At 44.8% G+C, this 19,649-nt stretch overlaps 1 protein-coding gene across 4 annotated transcripts in view; it reads left to right on the top strand.

The window, feature by feature from the left end:
* LOC110526625 (talin-2) overlaps positions 1 to 19,649 on the top strand; it is a 142,011-nt gene that overhangs the window by 90,329 nt on the left and 32,033 nt on the right. For all 4 annotated transcript variants that reach the window (XM_036964203.1, XM_036964205.1, XM_036964206.1 and 1 more), the window contains 10 exons: positions 3,082 to 3,210; positions 10,435 to 10,548; positions 10,739 to 10,852; positions 11,123 to 11,257; positions 11,453 to 11,581; positions 11,704 to 11,806; positions 12,686 to 12,894; positions 16,999 to 17,118; positions 17,333 to 17,530; positions 18,805 to 18,944. In XM_036964203.1, coding sequence (XP_036820098.1) covers positions 3,082 to 3,210; positions 10,435 to 10,548; positions 10,739 to 10,852; positions 11,123 to 11,257; positions 11,453 to 11,581; positions 11,704 to 11,806; positions 12,686 to 12,894; positions 16,999 to 17,118; positions 17,333 to 17,530; positions 18,805 to 18,944 — 1,391 coding nt within the window. The remainder of the gene's footprint in view (positions 1 to 3,081; positions 3,211 to 10,434; positions 10,549 to 10,738; positions 10,853 to 11,122; positions 11,258 to 11,452; positions 11,582 to 11,703; positions 11,807 to 12,685; positions 12,895 to 16,998; positions 17,119 to 17,332; positions 17,531 to 18,804; positions 18,945 to 19,649) is intronic.

The following is a 19,649-nucleotide window of genomic DNA, read 5'->3' on the forward strand; positions in this document are numbered from 1 at the left end:
AAGAAACATAGAGGAACCAAGCTATGAGGGGTGACCAGTCCTCTTCTGGCTGTGCCAGGTGGAGATTATAACAGAACATGGCCAAGATGTTCATAGATGACCAGCAGGGTCAGATAATAATGATCACAGTGGTTGTAGAGGGTGCAACAGTTCAGCACTTCAGGAGTAAATGTCAGTTTGCTTTTCATAGCCAATAATTCAGAGTATCTACCGCTCCTGCTGTCTCTAGAGAGTTGAAAACGTCAGGTCTGGGGCAGGTGGCATGTCCGGTGAACAGGTCAGGGTTCCATAGCCGCAGGCAGAACAGTTGAAACTGGAGCAGCAGCACGGCCAGGTGGACAGCAAGGAGTCATCATGTCAGGTAGTCCTCAGGCATGGTCCTAGGGCTCAGGTCCTCCGAAAGAGAGAGCGAATTGGAGAGAGCCTACTTCAATTCACACAGGACACCGGATAAGACAGGAGAAATACTCCAGATATAACAGACTGACCCTAGCCCCCCGACACAAACTACTGCAGCATAAATACTGGAGGCTGAGACATTAGGGGTCGGGAGACCGACGATACCCCCGGACAGGGCCAAACAGGCAGGATATAACCCCACGCACTTTGCCAAAGCACAGCCCCCACACCACTAGAGGGATATCTTCAACCACCAACTTACCATCCTGAGACAAGGCAGAGTATAGTATAGGAAGATCACGTCAGTGACTCAAGTGACGCACCACTCCTAGGGATGGCATGGAAGAGCACCAGTAAGCCAGTGACTTAGCCCCTGTAATAGGGTTTGAGGCAGAGAATCCCATTGGAGAGAGGGGAACCGGCCAGGCGGAGACAGCAAGGGCGGTCTCAATTGAATGGAAACACTAAAAACGTGCACACATTAGGCCCTCCGTGTGATGTGTTTGACTCCCCTGGGTTAGAGCATAGATTCTCCATTATGTATGTACTAGAGGAGTTGGCCAAACGGTAGGTTGTACAAAAGTAGAATATTACCGATTCGTCCTCTACACAACTAGAGCAGTGAAATTCCTCAAACTCCCTTCCAAGAACGATGATCTGTCCTGTCCGTTGTTTTCCCCTTCCTGTACACACAAGGTGACCTTTTCGTTGTCTGCCTGGATGTGCTGGGGAAAAGAGGACCCGGCAGCTGACCCTAGAGAGAGACGTCTGTTTTTGAATCCCAGAATGTCTTTCAGAGCAGTGTATGGCCACAGCAGGATGTCCCGTGTTGTCCCTCAGATCACCATGTTCCCATGAAGTGACCTCATCACTAATGAACCCACTAATGATACCTCTGAGGTATCACTGATTGTACTGCTGTGTCCAGCTATGGTGGCCTTCCTATTTAAACACCACCCAGAGACCAAGAGACTGAGCGGTTCTCACTGACTGGAGGAGGACAGGCATCGCTATGGGGTCTGAAAGAATTTGGCTAGTCTTAACCCTTTCTATGTCATACTTTCTCTAAAAAAACTACAGGTTGTAATTCACAGAGCTGCCAGTGTTTTTATTTTGTTTTTTATTGAACCTTTATTTAACTAGGCAAGTCAGTTAACAAATTATTATTTACAATTTACATTGACATGCATTTCATGTATGTTTTATATGGTTATCCAAATGGGGTTGTATTGCATTTGTTTACATTCATTCAAACCAGAGCTTTTTCCACTGCTATTTGGGTGCTTCCTGGTTGTCTAGTTAAATATCAGTCTACTTTTATTCAGGCAGTCCACTTGATTCTTCATCTGCTCCTCAGCCTTACAGACAAGCATTAATGTCCCTGCCATCATGAATGCTAAATGGGGCCATATCTTACAGCTGGTTAGATGCTTTTGATTCCACATTAATCACATTATAGCAGCTATCTTTATCACTATCAGTGATGGATTTGCCCAGCCACTGTTTCCTTGGTAACTGTCAGAAAGGGGGCTGTATTCAGCACTATAGCACTACCCCTAGTTGCAGGTAGCCTAGCAGTTAGTGTTGGGCAGGTAACCAAAAGTGAAAAATCTGTCAATCTGCCGTTGAGCAAGGTACTTAACCCTAATTGCTCCAGGGTTGCCGTCAACATTGGCTGATCCCAGGTTGTAACCCAGGGTCTCGGGGGGGGGGGGGGGGGGGGGGGATATGCACAAAAAATATATATTATACGAGGCTAATATAAGCGTCCTATAATTGATTGATTGAGGGTAGAGATGGTTTTGCTGAGGCATGGAGAAAGGATTGTGTCAGTAGTGGGGACTCCACAGAAGATGGCAGCTCTTCGTTTGGCTTTCTCTCAAAGCTGTGTGCTGAGAAATCTGGACATTAGCCATGTGGTTTAATTTCGGACACTACTGTGTTTTCATTTCCAATCCCTTTTATTATTAGGATACGATTGGTTTTCCCTTCAGTGACAATTTCTGATCACACATAAGTGACAGTTAACCTGGTGTACAGGAAGCAGCGAATAGTATCAATGATAGCCTGTACTGGGCTGGCTAACATGACACACTTTTATGAAAAAAACTGTTTTGCATTTCAACAGTCAATCACATTATTCCCCTCTACTCTTGAGGAATTAGAACTGTAATGTCTATTCACATTAGTCTGGGCTTACTATAAACATCACCTTGGGGCTGTGCGTGGTATGTTTTTAGTGTGTGTGTGTATTAGAGAGATATAAGATGGCTGCTGTAATGTACTGTGGAGGGTTACATTCAGCAGCAGGTGAGGGAAGCGCCTGGCTGCTTAATTAACTAAATGGCATGGAGGCTTAGGCTCTAGATTCTCTTCATTCCCTCAACAATAGGACGCACAGAGGCTCTTAGGGATATTGGTTTGTGTGAACTGAACCCAGTCACGTACAATCAGAGACAGCTGGAGAGACAGAGAGAGGTAAAGAGAGCTGGAGCCAGAGGAGGAGGTAATGAAAAGGAATCTTGATGTTTCCTCATAAACAAGATGTTGATAGATAGACGAAGAGCTGCTGTCATTACAAACGGACATGATTACAGTTGGACTCTAGCACTTTCCCTGGATGCATCTCCATCTGCTCCAGTTTAATGATGGATGAGGTGTGTGTGTGTGTGTGTGTAACAGGGCGCAGCGGCATACCCAGAGAACGAGGACCAGCAGCAGAGACTGAGGGAGGCGGCTGAGGGGTTGCGCGTGGCCACCAACGCTGCAGCTCAGAACGCCATGAAGAAGAAGCTCATTAACAGGCTAGAGGTCAGTTGGATGAGTCTGAGCTAGACTGGGCAGAGCCATATATGTACAGTATACCTATGGGTGGCTCCGCGAGTTTGGTGCTAAGGTGGCGTCCCATTAATGGGTTTGCCAAACTCTGTATATGGCTCTGGGGCTGAGTAAGCAGGCACTTCCACTTGTGTCGCCTCATCATAGCTCTTGCTCTACATACACACCACATTGTCAGTCGCATGGAAAACAACAGGCTTTGAGTGAAAGTCTAGAAATAGTCTTTTTGATATGCTGTATTATTTTGGGCTTTAGGTTAACGTGCAGAGGTGATTACATTTCCAGAGCTATTATTTCCAACTGTTGATGTAAACCATGCAAGAACAGTTATATACAGTACAGGACATTACTGAGTGTGTTTGGAGAGCTACAGTGTACTCTGGGTACATTCAACTGTTATAGAAACTTCCTTTCCCTTCCTGTTTACATTCTGAGAAGTCCTTGTAGGTTTTCCTTCATATGAAAGTAGAGACCATCCAGTATCATTCTTCAATCGTCATCCTACTAGCCACTGAAATGTAAAAGGAGCATTTTACATATGAGGGTGAGCTCGGTTTGGTGTTTTGAAAGTGTGTTAAAAAGTTTCTTAGTATCTAGCTATCTTTTTTGAGTTTGGATCCCGAGACGCAGTTGGCATCAGTTGCTGGGTCTGCTACTCTCTGTCCAGTGATCCTGCCGACCAAGACCGTTTCGGAGGAGCTACAGTGCCTTGCGAAAGTATTCGGCCCCCTTGAACTTTGCGACCTTTTGCCATATTTCAGGCTTCAAACATAAAGATATAAAACTGTATTTTTTGGTGAAGAATCAACAACAAGTGGGACACAATCATGAAGTGGAACGACATTTATTGGATATTTCAAACTATTTTAACAAATCAAAAACTGAAAAATTGGGCGTGCAAAATTATTCAGCCCCTTTACTTTCAGTGCAGCAAACTCTCTCCAGAAGTTCAGTGAGGATCTCTGAATGATCCAATGTTGACCTAAATGACTAATGATGATAAATACAATCCACCTGTGTGTAATCAAGTCTCCGTATAAATGCACCTGCACTGTGATAGTCTCAGAGGTCCGCCAAAAGCGCAGAGAGCATCATGAAGAACAAGGAACACACCAGGCAGGTCCGAGATACTGTTGTGAAGAATTTGGATTTTGGAGAATTTGGAGAAGCCGGATTTGGATACAAAAAGATTTCCCAAGCTTTAAACATCCCAAGGAGCACTGTGCAAGCGATAATATTGAAATGGAAGGAGTATCAGACCACTGCAAATCTACCAAGACCTGGCCGTCCCTCTAAACTTTTAGCTCATACAAGGAGAAGACTGATCAGAGATGCAGCCAAGAGGCCCATGATCACTCTGGATGAACTGCAGAGATCTACAGCTGAGGTGGGAGACTCTGTCCATAGGACAACAATCAGTATATTGCACAAATCTGGCCTTTATGGAAGAGTGGCAAGAAGAAAGCCATTTCTTAAAGATATCCATAAAACGTGTCGTTTAAAGTTTGCCACAAGCCACCTGGGAGACACACCAAACATGTGGAAGAAGGTGCTCTGGTCAGATGAAACCAAAATTGAACTTTTTGGCAACAATGCAAAACGTTATGTTTGGCGTAAAAGCAACACAGCTGAACACACCATCCCCACTGTCAAACATGGTGGTGGCAGCATCATGGTTTGGACCTGCTTTTCTTCAGCAGGGACAGGGAAGATGGTTAAAATTGATGGGAAGATGGATGGAGCCAAATACAGGACCATTCTGGAAGAAAACCTGATGGAGTCTGCAAAAGACCTGAGACTGGGACGGAGATTTGTCTTCCAACAAGACAATGATCCAAAACATAAAGCAAAATCTACAATGGAATGGTTCAAAAATAAACATATCCAGGTGTTAGAATGGCCAAGTCAAAGTCCAGACCTGAATCCAATCGAGAATCTGTGGAAAGAACTGAAAACTGCTGTTCACAAATGCTCTCCAACCTCACTGAGCTCGAGCTGTTTTGCAAGGAGGAAAGTTTTATATCTTTATGTTTGAAGCCTGAAATGTGGCAAAAGGTCGCAAAGTTCAAGGGGGCCGAATACTTTCGCAAGGCACTGTATTTGGTGTAGCTGTTTGCTAGCTGCCTATCAAGCTAGTAGGGTTTTCTTGAGGGCTTGAACGCAGCCCGTGGCTGGGATCACAGATTGTCCCAGGCTTGTGGCTGTCTAGATCCCTGCTGTTTGTTGTTTTCAATCTTCCCTGCAACCTGCCCTATCTGGAACTGCGAGGAGTAACAGCGTAACCTACGTTGCTAGGTACCATGACAAAGACCAAAGCTGGCAGGAGTACTGTTGAGGACAGTGGTGTGTCTCTGTCACAGGTGTATGAACAACAACAACCCAAAAATTCTACATGCAGTTTCAACAACAAGAAAATGGCTTGTAGTGTTTTGTCCAAATACTGGTGGACTGAAACTAATAAAATAATGGATGACCTGACCAGAGAGGTCCAGGACCTGAAGAACAGTTTGCAGTTCTCCCAGGGTCAGCTCGATGAGTTTAAACAGGAGAAGGGCAAGATGACAGCAGTCTGTAAGTCATTGAGAGAGGACATCAGTTCTGTGTATGAATCCATGATAACATTGACGGAGAACAAATTATCTCGAGGGACAATCAAGGTTGAACAACATGGTTGTGGACGTAATTGCAGAATCGCCACATGCGACCTGGATGGAGTCTGAGGACAAAGTGAGGGAAATGATCTCGGAGAAACTGAAGATGGACTCCAAGAAGATTGAGTTGGAGCGCGCCCACAGAACTGGAAAGCCCACCACCGGCCCAGGTGACAGGCCCGTAGTGGTCAAGTTCTTGAGGTTTATTGCACACACTGTATATAGACTTTTCTATTGTGTTATTGACTGTACGTTTGTTTATCCCATGTGTAACTCTGTTTGTGTGGCACTGCTTAGCTCTATCTTGGCCAGGTCTCAGTTGTAAATGAGAACTTGTTCTCAACTAGCCTAACTTGTTAAATGAAGCAGAAATTAAAAATAAAATTTTAAAAAAGGACAAGGTAGCTGTTCTGGAAAGAGCCAAGAACTTGAGAGGAACGTGTACCTTCCTCAATGAGGACTATCCTGAAGCTGTGCACCAGAAGAGGAATTAACTTATCTTGGCCATGAAAGCTGCCAGAGTGGGTGGGGACATTGCTTACATCCGCTATGACAATGCTCGCTATCCACCCTCCTTCCCAAAACCCTGGAAGGGATGAGAGAGCCAAGCCTATGGGTTTGTAGCTTCAACCCCGCAGCACACACAGACTCACTTACACACACTGACTGATTCATGGAATATTTATTTCTCACACAGAATAGAATAGGTCGACTTTTGCACTATGGGAGATAGTAGATTGATATAGGCTAGTGCTTTTGCTGTTCGTTAGGCCTACTCATCTTGTTGGCTGATGAAAAGTAAATGTGGACAGTTCTTTCAATATCTTCAATATGCACCTCGGAACTGGATATGACAGAGAGCCGTGTGAGTGAGAGATGCTTCGGATTGTGTTGCACACTCAGGAAGAAGGGCAAAACGCAGCACTGCAAAAGGCATGGATTTTTTTAGGGTGCATTACGGCCACGAAGGGGATGCCACTGAAATTCGAGGCATTATCAAGTGCTTGTCAAATTGTGAATGAGAGACTATTGGCGTGTGTACAGCCTGTGCAAAAACAAAGCCGAGCTCATGCCTTTCGAGAGTTTTTCAAATCATCATTAGTCTCATCATGCAGCCTTACAATGTATTAAAAGTCAAAACATAAACATAGCCCACTGTTTGTAGAACAACTAAAGTTACATTAATACATCTAAATTACGCATATAGGAGTACCTATTTCTTTGTTAACCGCTCAACACAGAATAGGTTGTGTGCGCATGTGCTCACTCCCTCAAATAAATTGTTTTGGAGAAAATATTTATATTTTATTCAGCTTTGTTCAATTGTATTCTTCATACTATAAAATAATGCCACAGAATTATAATCAAATCGTATCTGCTAAATTAAGTAGTGTAGCCCACAGCCATTTGGCATAGCCACATCAGGACCTAACATAAGGACAACTCCGAGTATGCTATTCTTTTCTTCTGAAATAGACTCTATTTTCTTATCATGCTTCTTTAGACCTGTCTAAAATAAATAATGGATTTATTGTGAAGGGGTAGGCTATATTACATGGATTTATTAGACTTTTTAAAATGGCTTGTAGGCTATGTGTGGAAGCCAGGAGATGCTAAATGTGTTTGTTAATTAATGGTCAGTTACCTTGAGACCGGCAGTTATTTGCTTGACAGTCACCGGCTGACAAAATTTTGTGACCGCCACAGCCCTAAACAAGATTGTCCATGTATCGATCACATAAAGCGGCCTTTACTGGTTCTAACAGCAGACCTATCAACTTGCTGCCAGCTCTTAGCAAACTGTTGGAAAAAATGGTTTGACCAAATACAGTGCTATTTCTCTATAAACAAATTAACAACAGACTTTCAGCATGCTTATAGAGAAGGGCATTCAACATGTACTGCACTGACACAAATGACTGATGATTGTTTTATAAGAAGATTGTGGGAGCGGTACTGTTAGATTTCAGTGCAGCCTTTGATAGTATTGACCATAACCTGTTGCTGAGAGAACTTGTGTTGTGGCTTTTCAATCTCTGCCATATCGTGGATTCAGAGCCATCTATCTAATATAATTCAAAGGGTTTTATTTAATGGAAGCTTCTCTGTCAAACATGTAAAGTGAGGTGTACCGCAGGGCAGCTCTCTAGGCCCTCTACTCTTTTATATTTTTTACCAATGACCTGCCACTGGCATTAAACAAAAGCATATTTGTCCATGTATGCTGATGATTCAACCATATACACATCGGCAACCACAGCTAATTAATTCACTGAAACCCTTAACAAAGAGTTGCAGTCTGTTTTATAATTGGTGGCCAGTAATAAACTGGTCCTAAAGCTAAGAGCATTGTATTTGGTACAACTCATTCCCTAAGTTCTAGACCTCAGCTGAACCTGGTAATGAATGGTGTGGTTGTTTAACAAGTTGAGGAGACTAAATTACTTGATGCTACCTTAGATTGTAAACTGTCATGGTCAAAACATATAGGTGCAATGGTTGTAAAAATGGGGAGAGGTCTGTCCGTAATAAAGAGATGGGGAGAGGTCTGTCCGTAATAAAGAAATGGGGAGAGGTCTGTCCGTAATAAAGAGATGGGGAGAGGTCTGTCTGTAATAAAGAGAAGGGGAGAGGTCTGTCCGTAATAAAGAGATGGGGAGAGGTCTGTCCGTAATAAAGTAATGGGGAGAGGTCTGTCCGTAATAAAGAGAAGGGGAGAGGTCTGTCTGTAATAAAGAGAAGGGGAGAGGTCTGTCTGTAATAAAGAAATGGGGAGAGGTCTGTCTGTAATAAAGAAATGGGGAGAGGTCTGTCCGTAATAAAGAAATGGGGAGAGGTCTGTCCGTAATAATGGGGAGAGGTCTGTCCGTAATAAAGAAATGGGGAGAGGTCTGTCCGTAATAAAGAAATGGGGAGAGGTCTGTCCGTAATAAAGAGAAGGGGAGAGGTCTGTCCGTAATAAAGAGATGGGGAGAGGTCTGTCCGTAATAAAGAGATGGGGAGAGGTCTGTCCGTAATAAAGAAATGGGGAGAGGTCTGTCCGTAATAAAGAGATGGGGAGAGGTCTGTCCGTAATAAAGAAATGGGGAGAGGTCTGTCCGTAATAAAGAGATGGGGAGAGGTCTGTCTGTAATAAAGAGAAGGGGAGAGGTCTGTCCGTAATAAAGAAATGGGGAGAGGTCTGTCCGTAATAAAGAGATGGGGAGAGGTCTGTCCGTAATAAAGAAATGGGGAGAGGTCTGTCCGTAATAAAGAGATGGGGAGAGGTCTGTCCGTAATAAAGAGATGGGGAGAGGTCTGTCCGTAATAAAGAGATGGGGAGAGGTCTGTCCGTAATAAAGAAATGGGGAGAGGTCTGTCCGTAATAAAGAAATGGGGAGAGGTCTGTCCGTAATAATGGGGAGAGGTCTGTCCGTAATAAAGAGAAGGGGAGAGGTCTGTCCGTAATAAAGAAATGGGGAGAGGTCTGTCCGTAATAAAGAAATGGGGAGAGGTCTGTCCGTAATAAAGAGAAGGGGAGAGGTCTGTCCGTAATAAAGAAATGGGGAGAGGTCTGTCCGTAATAAAGAAATGGGGAGAGGTCTGTCCGTAATAAAGAGATGGGGAGAGGTCTGTCCGTAATAAAGAGATGGGGATAGGTCTGGCCGTAATAATAAAGAGATGCTCTGCTTTTTTAGACACCACACTCCAAAAAGCTCTAGTTTAGTTTTGTCTTACCTTGATTATTGTGTGGTCCAGTGCTAAAAGAAAAGACCAAGATAATCTGCCGCTGGCCCAGAACAGAGGCACACCTTGCTTTTTATTGTAATCAGAAGGAGGATATAAGTACTATCCATGTTAGACTCTCTTGGCTAAGAGTTGAGGAGAGACTGACTGCATCACTTCTTTTTATAAGAAACGTGTTGTAAATCCCAGATGGTTTGCATCGTCAACTTACACAGAGCTCTGACACACACACTTACCCCACCAGGCATGCCACCATGGGTCTTTTCAGTCCCCAAATCCAGATCCGATTCAAGAAAGCGTACAGTATTATATAGAGCCATTATTGTATGGAACTGCGTTCCAACTCATACTGCTCAAATGAACAGCAAACCTGGTTTCAAAAAACCAATAAAGCAACACCTTCCCTATTTGACCTAGATAGTTTGTGCGTGTATGTCTTGATATGTCCTTGAGCTGTTCTTGTCTGTTAATGTTCTGTATTGTTTATGTTTTGAGTGGGTCAGAGGCTCTCACAACAGCTAATGGGGATCCAAATAAAATACCAAATCAGGAGATGGTTTGAACCCTACTGCCCGACATTAAAGATGGCACGACAAATATTTGATCTCTGACCCGAGGAACCCTGGCTCTAAACGGAGACTGTCTGCCTCCCAAATGGCACTCTATTCCCTTTAGTACGGTTATTTTGACCATGGGCCTCCTGGTAAAAATAAGTGCACTATAAAGGGAATGGGGTGCCATTTGAGAGGCATCTTGTGTGTGTTTTGATTCGTCGAGGCAGTGATTCTAAACATGCCTGACGTGTGTGACATTCCAACAGAATGCCGCCAAGCAAGCTGCAGCTGCAGCCACCCAGACCATCGCTGCCTCCCAGAATGCAGCAGCCTCCAACAAGAACACCGCCGCTCACCAGCAATTGGTGCAGAGCTGCAAGGTACTGGGGATAAGTCTCTTAATGCCAGGGGACATTGCCAGTTGCTTGCATTGAACAATTTCTATGCCTACTGTAGTTATACAGTAGGTGCTACAGCTATATACAGCTATATAGGTGCTACAGCTATATAGAAACTGTGGTTGAATACTGTATGTGTGTTGACTGTTTATGTATGTGTGCGGCTCACTAGGCCATTGCAGACCACATTCCCCAGCTGGTTCAGGGGGTAAGGGGCAGCCAGGCCCAGCCTGAAGACCTCACTACCCAGCTAGCCCTCATCATCACCAGTCAGAACTTCCTACAGGTGCTCCACCAGTGCCAGTCTGGCTCCTAATCTCTCCACATATTGAATGAAGGGATCTCAATATATTGTACAGTGCTGACGTGTGTGGTGTGTGTGTGTGTGTGTGTGTGTGTGCTTGAAAGCTTATAAAGATATATTATTGATGATGATGTCTAATACTTGGGTAAGGCTGGGTTTTGTAGTCATAATAGATTCAAAGAAAGACTTATATTCTCTGGTCCAAAACATCTTCTTGGGATGAATTTGACATTCCTGTTTCTGTCATGACAGCCTGGCAGTAAGATGGTGACATCAGCGAAGTCGTCTGTTCCCACGGTGATGGACCAGGCCGCTGCTATGCAGCTGGGACAGTGTGCCAAAAACCTGGCCACCAGCCTGGCAGAGCTCAGAACCGTAGCACAGAAGGTACATATATACACACACACACACACTTAAGTCATACCTGTCGCTCACCTCTGTCACTTTGTGAGGGTACCTATCCCCTGTTAGGACTAGCCAGCTTCTGATAGACTAGGACACTAAATACCAGCTCAGATGGGATAAAAACTGTCAGTCTAGAATGACTAATTCAATGGTCTGCTCTCTCCTTGTGCTCTTTAGGCCCACGAAGCCTGCGGCCCCATGGAGATCCAGTCAGCTCTCACAGCCGTCCAGACTCTGAAGACTGAGCTCCAAGACGCCAAGATGGCTGCCATAGACATGCAGCTGAAACCACTACCTGGAGAATCGGTCAGGGAAATCTGATTCATTGAATTAATCAACGTCTCATTACTTCTACTGATTACTCTTTCATCCATTGCTGAGTCTGTTTGTCTGGGTGTCTGATGTACTGTGTGCTGTTCTCTCTGCAGATGGAGAAGTGTGCTCAGGACCTGGGCAGCACCTCCAAGTCTGTGGGATCCTCCATGGCTCAGCTGCTCACCTGTGCTGCACAGGGCAATGAACACTACACAGGTACTGTACTACTGCCCTGGGGCTCCCATTCTAATTAGAGAAATACTGCTAAATAGCAAACTCCATAGCACCACCAGGATGTCTATAATAGTATATTTCACTTTTGACTACAGATTTTACTGTTACTACTGAAAACTTCAACATATTTGATGCTTCAAGGTCAATAGTAGATTAGATTCAACCTTTACTCTCTGGAAAGTAGCACAAAGACTAAAACAGAAGAAATCCTTCCCCTACTTCAATAGATGTGACATTCCTTCAGTAATCTTGTCTAGATGAATGGGGTAATGCAAGCTGATTCAATTTACTAGATTCTTCCCCAATGTGTTGTGTTGAAGCTGAAATGTTGCATTCCCTTGTTGAGGTAGTCATAGTTTAGACCTTATGAAACTAAACCAGAGGCTCTTGCTACCTGGTATAGCACACTGTCAACATGAGAGGGCTATGGATATCGGAGGTCATAAAATGCATTTATTAAGGCTTAATTCAATCTTCTGAATGTATGTGGATGTTTGGGGGTCCTGTTGGTTCCAGACTTGGTGCATCGGTACCGCTTGCCGTGTGGCAGTAGAGAGAGAGCTTGCCGTGCGGGCAGTGGAGAGAGAGCTTGCCGTGCGGCAGTGGAGAGAGAGCTTGCCGTGCGGCAGTGGAGAGAGAGCTTGCCGTGCGGCAGTGGAGAGAGAGCTTGCCATGCGGCAGTGGAGAGAGAGCTTGCCGTGCGGCAGTGGAGAGAGAGCTTGCCGTGCGGCAGTGGAGAGAGAGCTTGCCGTGCGGCAGTGGAGAGAGAGCTTGCCGTGCGGCAGTAGGGAGCTACTTCCTTAACTCTTCTTTATTTGTAGCATTCCAACCCCTACTCACCATTTGTATATTTACCTCCAGGGTTAGCAGCCAGAGAGACGGCCCAGGCCCTGAAGACTCTAGCCCAGGCAGCTCGGGGCGTGGCAGCCTCTACCACCAACCCTCAGGCAGCGGCGTCCATGTTGGATTCAGCCTGTGATGTTATGGAAGGCTCGGCCATGCTGATCCATGAGGCCAAGCAGGCCCTGGTCTCTCCCGGTGACTCAGAGAGCCAGCAGAGGCTAGCCCAGGTGAGTGGGGGACTTCAGTACAATAACGTGCAGAGCCATATAGGAATGAAGCTACTGTACAGTCGTGGACAAAATTTTTGAGAATGACACAAATATTAATTTCCACAACATTTGCTGCTTCAGTGTCTTTAGATATTTTTGTCAGATGTTACTATTGAATACTGAAGTATAATTACAAGCATGTCATAAGTGTCAAAGGCTTTTATTGATAATTACATGAAGTTGATGCAAAGAGTCAATATTTGCAGTGTTGACCCTTCTTTTTCAAGACCTCTGCAATCTGCCCTGGCATGTTGTCAATTAACTTCTGGGCCACATCCTGACTGATGGCAGCCCATTCTTGCATAATCAATGCTTGGAGTTTGTCAGAATTTGTGGGGTTTTGTTTGTCCACCCGCCTCTTGAGGATTGACCACAAGTTCTCAATGGGATTAAGGTCTGGGGAGTTTCCTGGCCATTCCTGGCCAAAATTGATGTTTTGTTCCCTGAGCCACTTAGTTATCACTTTTGCCTCATGGCAAGGTGCTCCATCATGCTTGGAAAGGCATTGTTTGTCACCAAACTGTTCCTGGATGGGTGGGAGAAGTTGCTCTCAGAGGACGTGTTGGTGCCATTCTTTATTCATGGCTGTGTTCTAGGCAGAATTGTGAGTGAGCCCACTCCCTTGGCTGAGAAGCAACTCCACACATGTCTCTTGATGTTTTACTGTTGGCATGACACAGGACTGATGGTAGCGCTCACCTTGTCTTCTCTGGACAAGCTTTATTCCGGATACCCCAAGCAATCGGAAAGGAGATTCATCAGAGAAAATGACTTTACCCCAGTCCTCAGTAGTCCAATCCCTGTACCTTTTGCAGAATATCAGTCTGTCCCTGATGTTTTTCCTGGAGAGAAGTGGCTTCTTTGCTGCCCTTCTTGACACCAGGCCGTCCTCCAAAAGTATTTTGCCTCACTGTGCGTGCAGATGCACTCACATCTTGCCTGCTGCGATTCCTGAGCAAGCTCTATATTGGTGGTGCCCCGATCCTACAGCTGAATCAACTTTAGGAGACGGTCCTGGCGCTTGCTGGACTTTCTTGGGCGCCCTGAAGCCGCCTTCACAGCAATTGAACCGCTCTCATTGAAGTTCTTGATGATCCGATAAATGGTTGATTTAGGTGCAATCTTACTGGCAGCAATATCGTTGCCCGTGAAGCCCTTTTTGCAAAGCAATGATGACGGCACTTGTTTCCTTGCAGGTAACCATGATTGACAGAGGAAGAACAATGATTCCAAGCACCACCCTCCTTCTGAAGCTTCCAGTCTGTTATTCGAACTTAATCAGCATGACAGAGTGATCTCCAGCCTTGTCCTCGTCAACACTCACACCTGTGTTAATGAGAGAATCACTGACATGATGTCAGCTGGTCCTTTTGTGGCCGAGCTGAAATGCAGTGGAAATGTTTTTGGGTGGATTCAGTTCAGAGGGACAGAGTTCATCTGATCACTCTTCATAATATTCTGGATTATATGCAAATTGCCATCATACAAACTGAGGCAGCAGACTTTGTAAAAATGTATATTCGTGTCATTCTCAAAACTTTTGGCCATAACTGAATATCTCTATAAAAGGCTTTGCTATGTGTATGGACAGTTGAAGTCAGAAGTTTACATACACTTAGGTTGGAGTCCTTAAAACTAGTTTTTCAACCACTCCACAAATTTCTTGTTCACAAACTATAGTTTTGAGAAGTCGTTTAGGACATCTACTTTGTGCATGACACAAGTAATTTTCCCAACAATTGTTTACAGACAGATTCTTTCACTTATATTTCACTGTATCACAATTCCAGTGGGTCAGAAGTTTACGTACACTAAGTTGACTGTGCCTTTAAACAGCTTGGAAAATTCCAGAAAATGATTTCATGGCTTTAGAAGCTTCTGATTGGCTAATTGACATAATTTGAGTCAATTGGAGGTGTACCTGTGGATGTAGTTCAAGGCCTACCTCCAAACTCGGTGTCTCTTTGCTTGACATCATGGGAAAATCAAAAGAAATCAGCCAAGACCTCAGAAAATAAATTGTAGACCTCGACAAGTCCAGTTCATCCTTGGGAGCAATTTCCAAACGCCTGAAGGTATCACGTTCATCTGTACAAACAATAGTACACAAGTATAAACACCATGGGACCACGCAGCCATCATACAGCTCAAGAAGGAGAAGATTTCTGTCTCCTAGAGATGAACGTACTTTGGTGCAAGAAGTGCAAATCAATCCCAGAACAACAGCAAAGAATCTTGTTAAGATGCTGGAGGAAACGGGTACAAAAGTATCTATATCTACAGTAAATCGAGTCCTATATCAACATAACCTGAAAGACCGCTCAGCAAGGAAGAAGCCACAAAGATCATACTTTTTGGAGAAATGTCCTCTGGTCTGATGGAACAAAAATAGAACTGTTTGGCCATAATGACCATCGTTATGTTTGGAGGAAAAAGGGGGAAGCTTGCAATCGGAAGAACACCATCCCAACCGTGAAGCACAGGAGTGGCTGCATCATGTTGTGGGGGTGCTTTGCTGCAGGAGGGACTGGTGCACTTCACAAAATAAGGTGGATATATTGAAGCAACATCTCAAGATATCAGTCAGGAAGTTAAAGCTTGGTCCAAATGGGTCTTCCAAGTGGACAATGACCCCAAGCATACTTCCAAAGTTGTGGCAAAATGGCTAAAGTACAACAAAGTCAAGGTATTGGAGTGGCCATAACAAAGGCCCGACCTCAATCACATAGAACATTTGTGGACAGAACTGAAAAGGTGTGTGTGAGAAAGAGGCCTACAAACCTGACTCAGTTACACCAGCTTTGTCAGGAGGAATGGGCCAAAATTTACCCAACTTATTGTGGGAAGCTTGTGGAAGGCTACCCAAAATGTTTGACCCAAGTTAAACAATTTAAAGGCAATGCTACCAAATACTAATTGAGTGTGTTAACTTCTGACCCACTGGGAATGTGCTGAAATAAATAATTCTCTCTCCTATTATTCTGACATTTCGCATTCTTAAAATAAAGTGGTGATCCTAACTGACCTAAAACAGGGAATTATTACTAGGATTAAATGTCAGAAATTGTGAAAAACTGAGTTTAAATGTATTTGGCTAAGGTGTATGTTAACTTCTGACTTCAACTGTATATGGCTCTGCTAACATCCATACTTTCCATCTATTCAGTATAATTGTCCTCTGTCTGAATGGAGTTGGCTGTGGTTGGTGCTCTTAGACAACCAAAGGGCTACTAGAGTTTTAAAATCACCACTTTTATTCAGGAAGTCTTGGCTTGTGTTACACGGAAGGTCAAGTGAGAGGCAACTATTTTTTATTGTAGAGCTTCCACAGATCACTTCTCACAACTTCAGTATCTGGTTGTAAAATAAATAACTTTTTGTAGACAAATAATAGTTCACATTTTATCAGCCCAGCTGAACATAACACTGATCACCTGTCAAACACAGTGAGGTGTTCACCCTCAGCAGGAGATTCACAACTTTAAGCCCACATCAATTATTAATGCCTGGTCCTCCCCATATAACCTTCCCACCAGATGAATAAATTATGCATCTGTAGATGCTACTGCAGATAAAGGGACAGACTAGACACAGTATTGTGGTGTTTGTTCTGTTCCTTTGCAAATGAGAGAGAAATAGGACCCATTTTACATGGTGTTGAAGATCCCTTTGGTTTTGAATGGAATCCAATGAAAGTCCTTCTCTTTCAAATCTTACCAAATAAGTCTTCAATTGTCTCTTTTTATCTTTTCAGGTAATCCTAGTTGTGCATTCAGTAATCCTTTCAGCAGCACGACTCCCGTTCTGTTGCTAGGCCCCACAGGGACACAGACATATTGGTTGGCATATGTTCTGTTGGAAACAGAAGTGCAAATTAGGAACATCAATTACTCCGCTATGCTTCTTGGCTCATTAGCATTTTAAGATTGTGATTGCAGCTCAGCAACATCACTACTGTGGAAAACAACTCCGTTCGCGCATGAATGATCACACTTGACACACACGCAGGCATGCTCACAAACACACACCTGTGCTCACACACACCTGTTCTCTCTGCTTCAGGTGGCCAAGGCTGTGTCCCACTCTCTGAATAACTGTGTCAACTGCCTGCCTGGCCAGAAGGATGTGGACATGGCCCTCAGGAGCATTGGAGAGGCCAGCAAGAAACTGCTGGGAGAAACGGTAAGTTCTCCACTTCCTTAAGTAAAGGTTACTTTATTGAAAAAACATTCACGTAAAGCCACTGATTACCCCAGAGTTAATCACCCGTTTATTGATTTAAAACTGCCCCTAGGTCAAACACTTATCAAATGTTTTTAAACCAAACTTACATTTATTGCACCACAACCTAAACACTGACTGTCTTTGTTGTCTCTCTGTATTTCTCTCTCTGTAGCTCCCTCCATCCACCAGGTCATTCCAGGAGGCCCAGAGCGAGCTGAACCAGACCGCAGCAGATCTGAACCAATCAGCAGGAGACGTGGTCCATGCCTCCCGCGGCTCCAGCACCCAGCTCGCAGACGCATCTGGGAAGTTCAGCGAAGACTTTGATGAGTTCTTGGACGCCGGCATTGAGATGGCTGGGCACACTCAGGTGCAGTCACAGTGGTCTGTCTGTGTGGTACTGAACGTGTTCCGTAGAGTTCTTGGACACTGGCATTGAGATGGCTGGGCACACTCAGTGTGTGGTCTGTCTGTGTGGTACTGAACCTGGAACGTGTTCGTTAGGGCACACCACACCACACCACACCGCACCACACCATCGCAATGGAAACCATAATGAACCTTTTTTTATTTTTGAATTTTTATCCCTTTTTCTCCCCAATTTCGTGATATCCAATTGTTGTAGTAGCTACTATCTTGTCTCATCGCTACAACTCCCGTACGGGCTCGGGAGAGACGAAGGTTGAAAGTCAAGCGTCCTCCGATACACAGCGCGCATCCAACCCGGAAGCCAGCGTGTCGGAGGCTACACCGTGCACCTGGCAACCTTGGTTAGCGCGCACTGCGCCCGGCCCGCCACAGGAGTCGCTGGTGCGCGATGAGGACATCCCTACCGACCAAGCCCTCCCTAACCCGGACGACGCTAGGCCAATTGTGCGTCGCCCCACGGACCTCCCGGTCGCGGCCGGTTACGACAGAGCCTGGGCGTGAACCCAGGGACTCTGATGGCACAGCTGCAGTACAGCGCCCTTAACCACTGCGCCACCCGGGAGGCCAATGAACCTTTCTCATTGACAAGTTCACATAGTGCCTCCCCGTTCCACGCAGTTTTGTTGTTTTATTTTGTGCCTAAAGAACACAAAAACGAGGGACCATACTGGATTTGACCGTTTTAGTGTGACTCATTTATTTACATAAGCCTTTTGGACGTAAGAACCAACTGTATAATTTATCAAAGCTGATATGATGGAAAATAGAGGAGGAGAAGTTGACCGATTGGCCTCAAAAGTCATAGCTTGGCCAACCATCAGTCTATCTATTTGTTGATGAACTTTCCTTATAGATACGGAATATTTAATTGAATTGCCTCAGAGCGGCGGTCTGTTAAATTTAGTCTAAATAAGATGACAGTTGAAGGTCTTTTCCGGACTGCCTTGCTGATAAGAAAGGAGGAAATCTTAGTGGCATGACACTGATTACCAAATCAGACCCAGGTGACTGCAGGAACTGCCAGCAGCAGAGTTGGAACCAGAGAGTCTATGTTTAGAACAGAGTTTGAGGGGAACAATAGACATGTTAAGCTTTGGGTTTTGGGTTCATTTAGACTCTAAATGACTAGCAACATTTCATGCCCTTTCTGTATGACTTTCTGCAACTAGTGTTTATGACTTGTAATAACTGGTGATTCTGCTGTGGATGTTGTAGAGGAAAGATGAGCAGATCCAGGTGATAGGTAACCTGAAGAACATCTCCATGGCTTCCAGCAAGCTGCTCCTGGCAGCCAAGTCTCTGTCTGTAGACCCTGGGGCAGCTAACGCCAAGAACCTTCTGGCTGCTGCTGCAAGGTACCTACCATACACTGCCCTCTATGTGGGCTCTCACAATACCACACCTGTTGATTGGTTATTTATTATGTCTTGTTGGATTTAGAACAGGAGATTTTTCACCCACAGTTCATTCCAGTTTTGCAATGTGTTACAATACGCTTATGCCAGGGCCAAAGCAATGGGAGGTTTCACTGTGCCGTAGGAAGGGACAAGGCTTTTGATGTGACACACATGCACTTCTCAATCTCACACCTCCAGTGTAGCTCCACTTCACAGCAGAAATGTCCTCCTAGGTGGTAGATGAAGTGCTGTCTCCCTTCAGGCTTGTGGAGGCTGTTAATTTCCTGTCTGGTAATTGGAAGGTTAAGAGGGAGGTGTGTGACTGAAATGTCTGACTGGTTCACTGAAACCTGCTGGAATTCTGCTGAAAAAAGAGCGAGAGAGGGAGGAGGAGGGGAGAGACCAGAGGGACCCCCAGAGCACAATATTAGATTTGGAACCAATGGAGCCTGGGAACTTGTGTTTGTGTAATGGAGCTGAACGCTGGTCTAAGTGCCTCTCATTTTGAACTTCTCTCGCCCTCTCTCTCGGTTTCTCTCTCTCTCGGTCTCTCTCAGGCTCTCTCTCTCTCTCTCTCTCTCTCAGGCTCTCTCTCTCTCTCGGTTTCTCTCTCTCTCGGTTTCTCTCTCTCTCGGTTTCTCTCTCTCGGTCTCTCTCTCGGTC

The sequence above is a fragment of the Oncorhynchus mykiss genome, chromosome 26 (assembly GCF_013265735.2).
Source record: "Oncorhynchus mykiss isolate Arlee chromosome 26, USDA_OmykA_1.1, whole genome shotgun sequence".
Classification (NCBI taxonomy): Eukaryota; Metazoa; Chordata; class Actinopteri; order Salmoniformes; family Salmonidae; genus Oncorhynchus; species Oncorhynchus mykiss.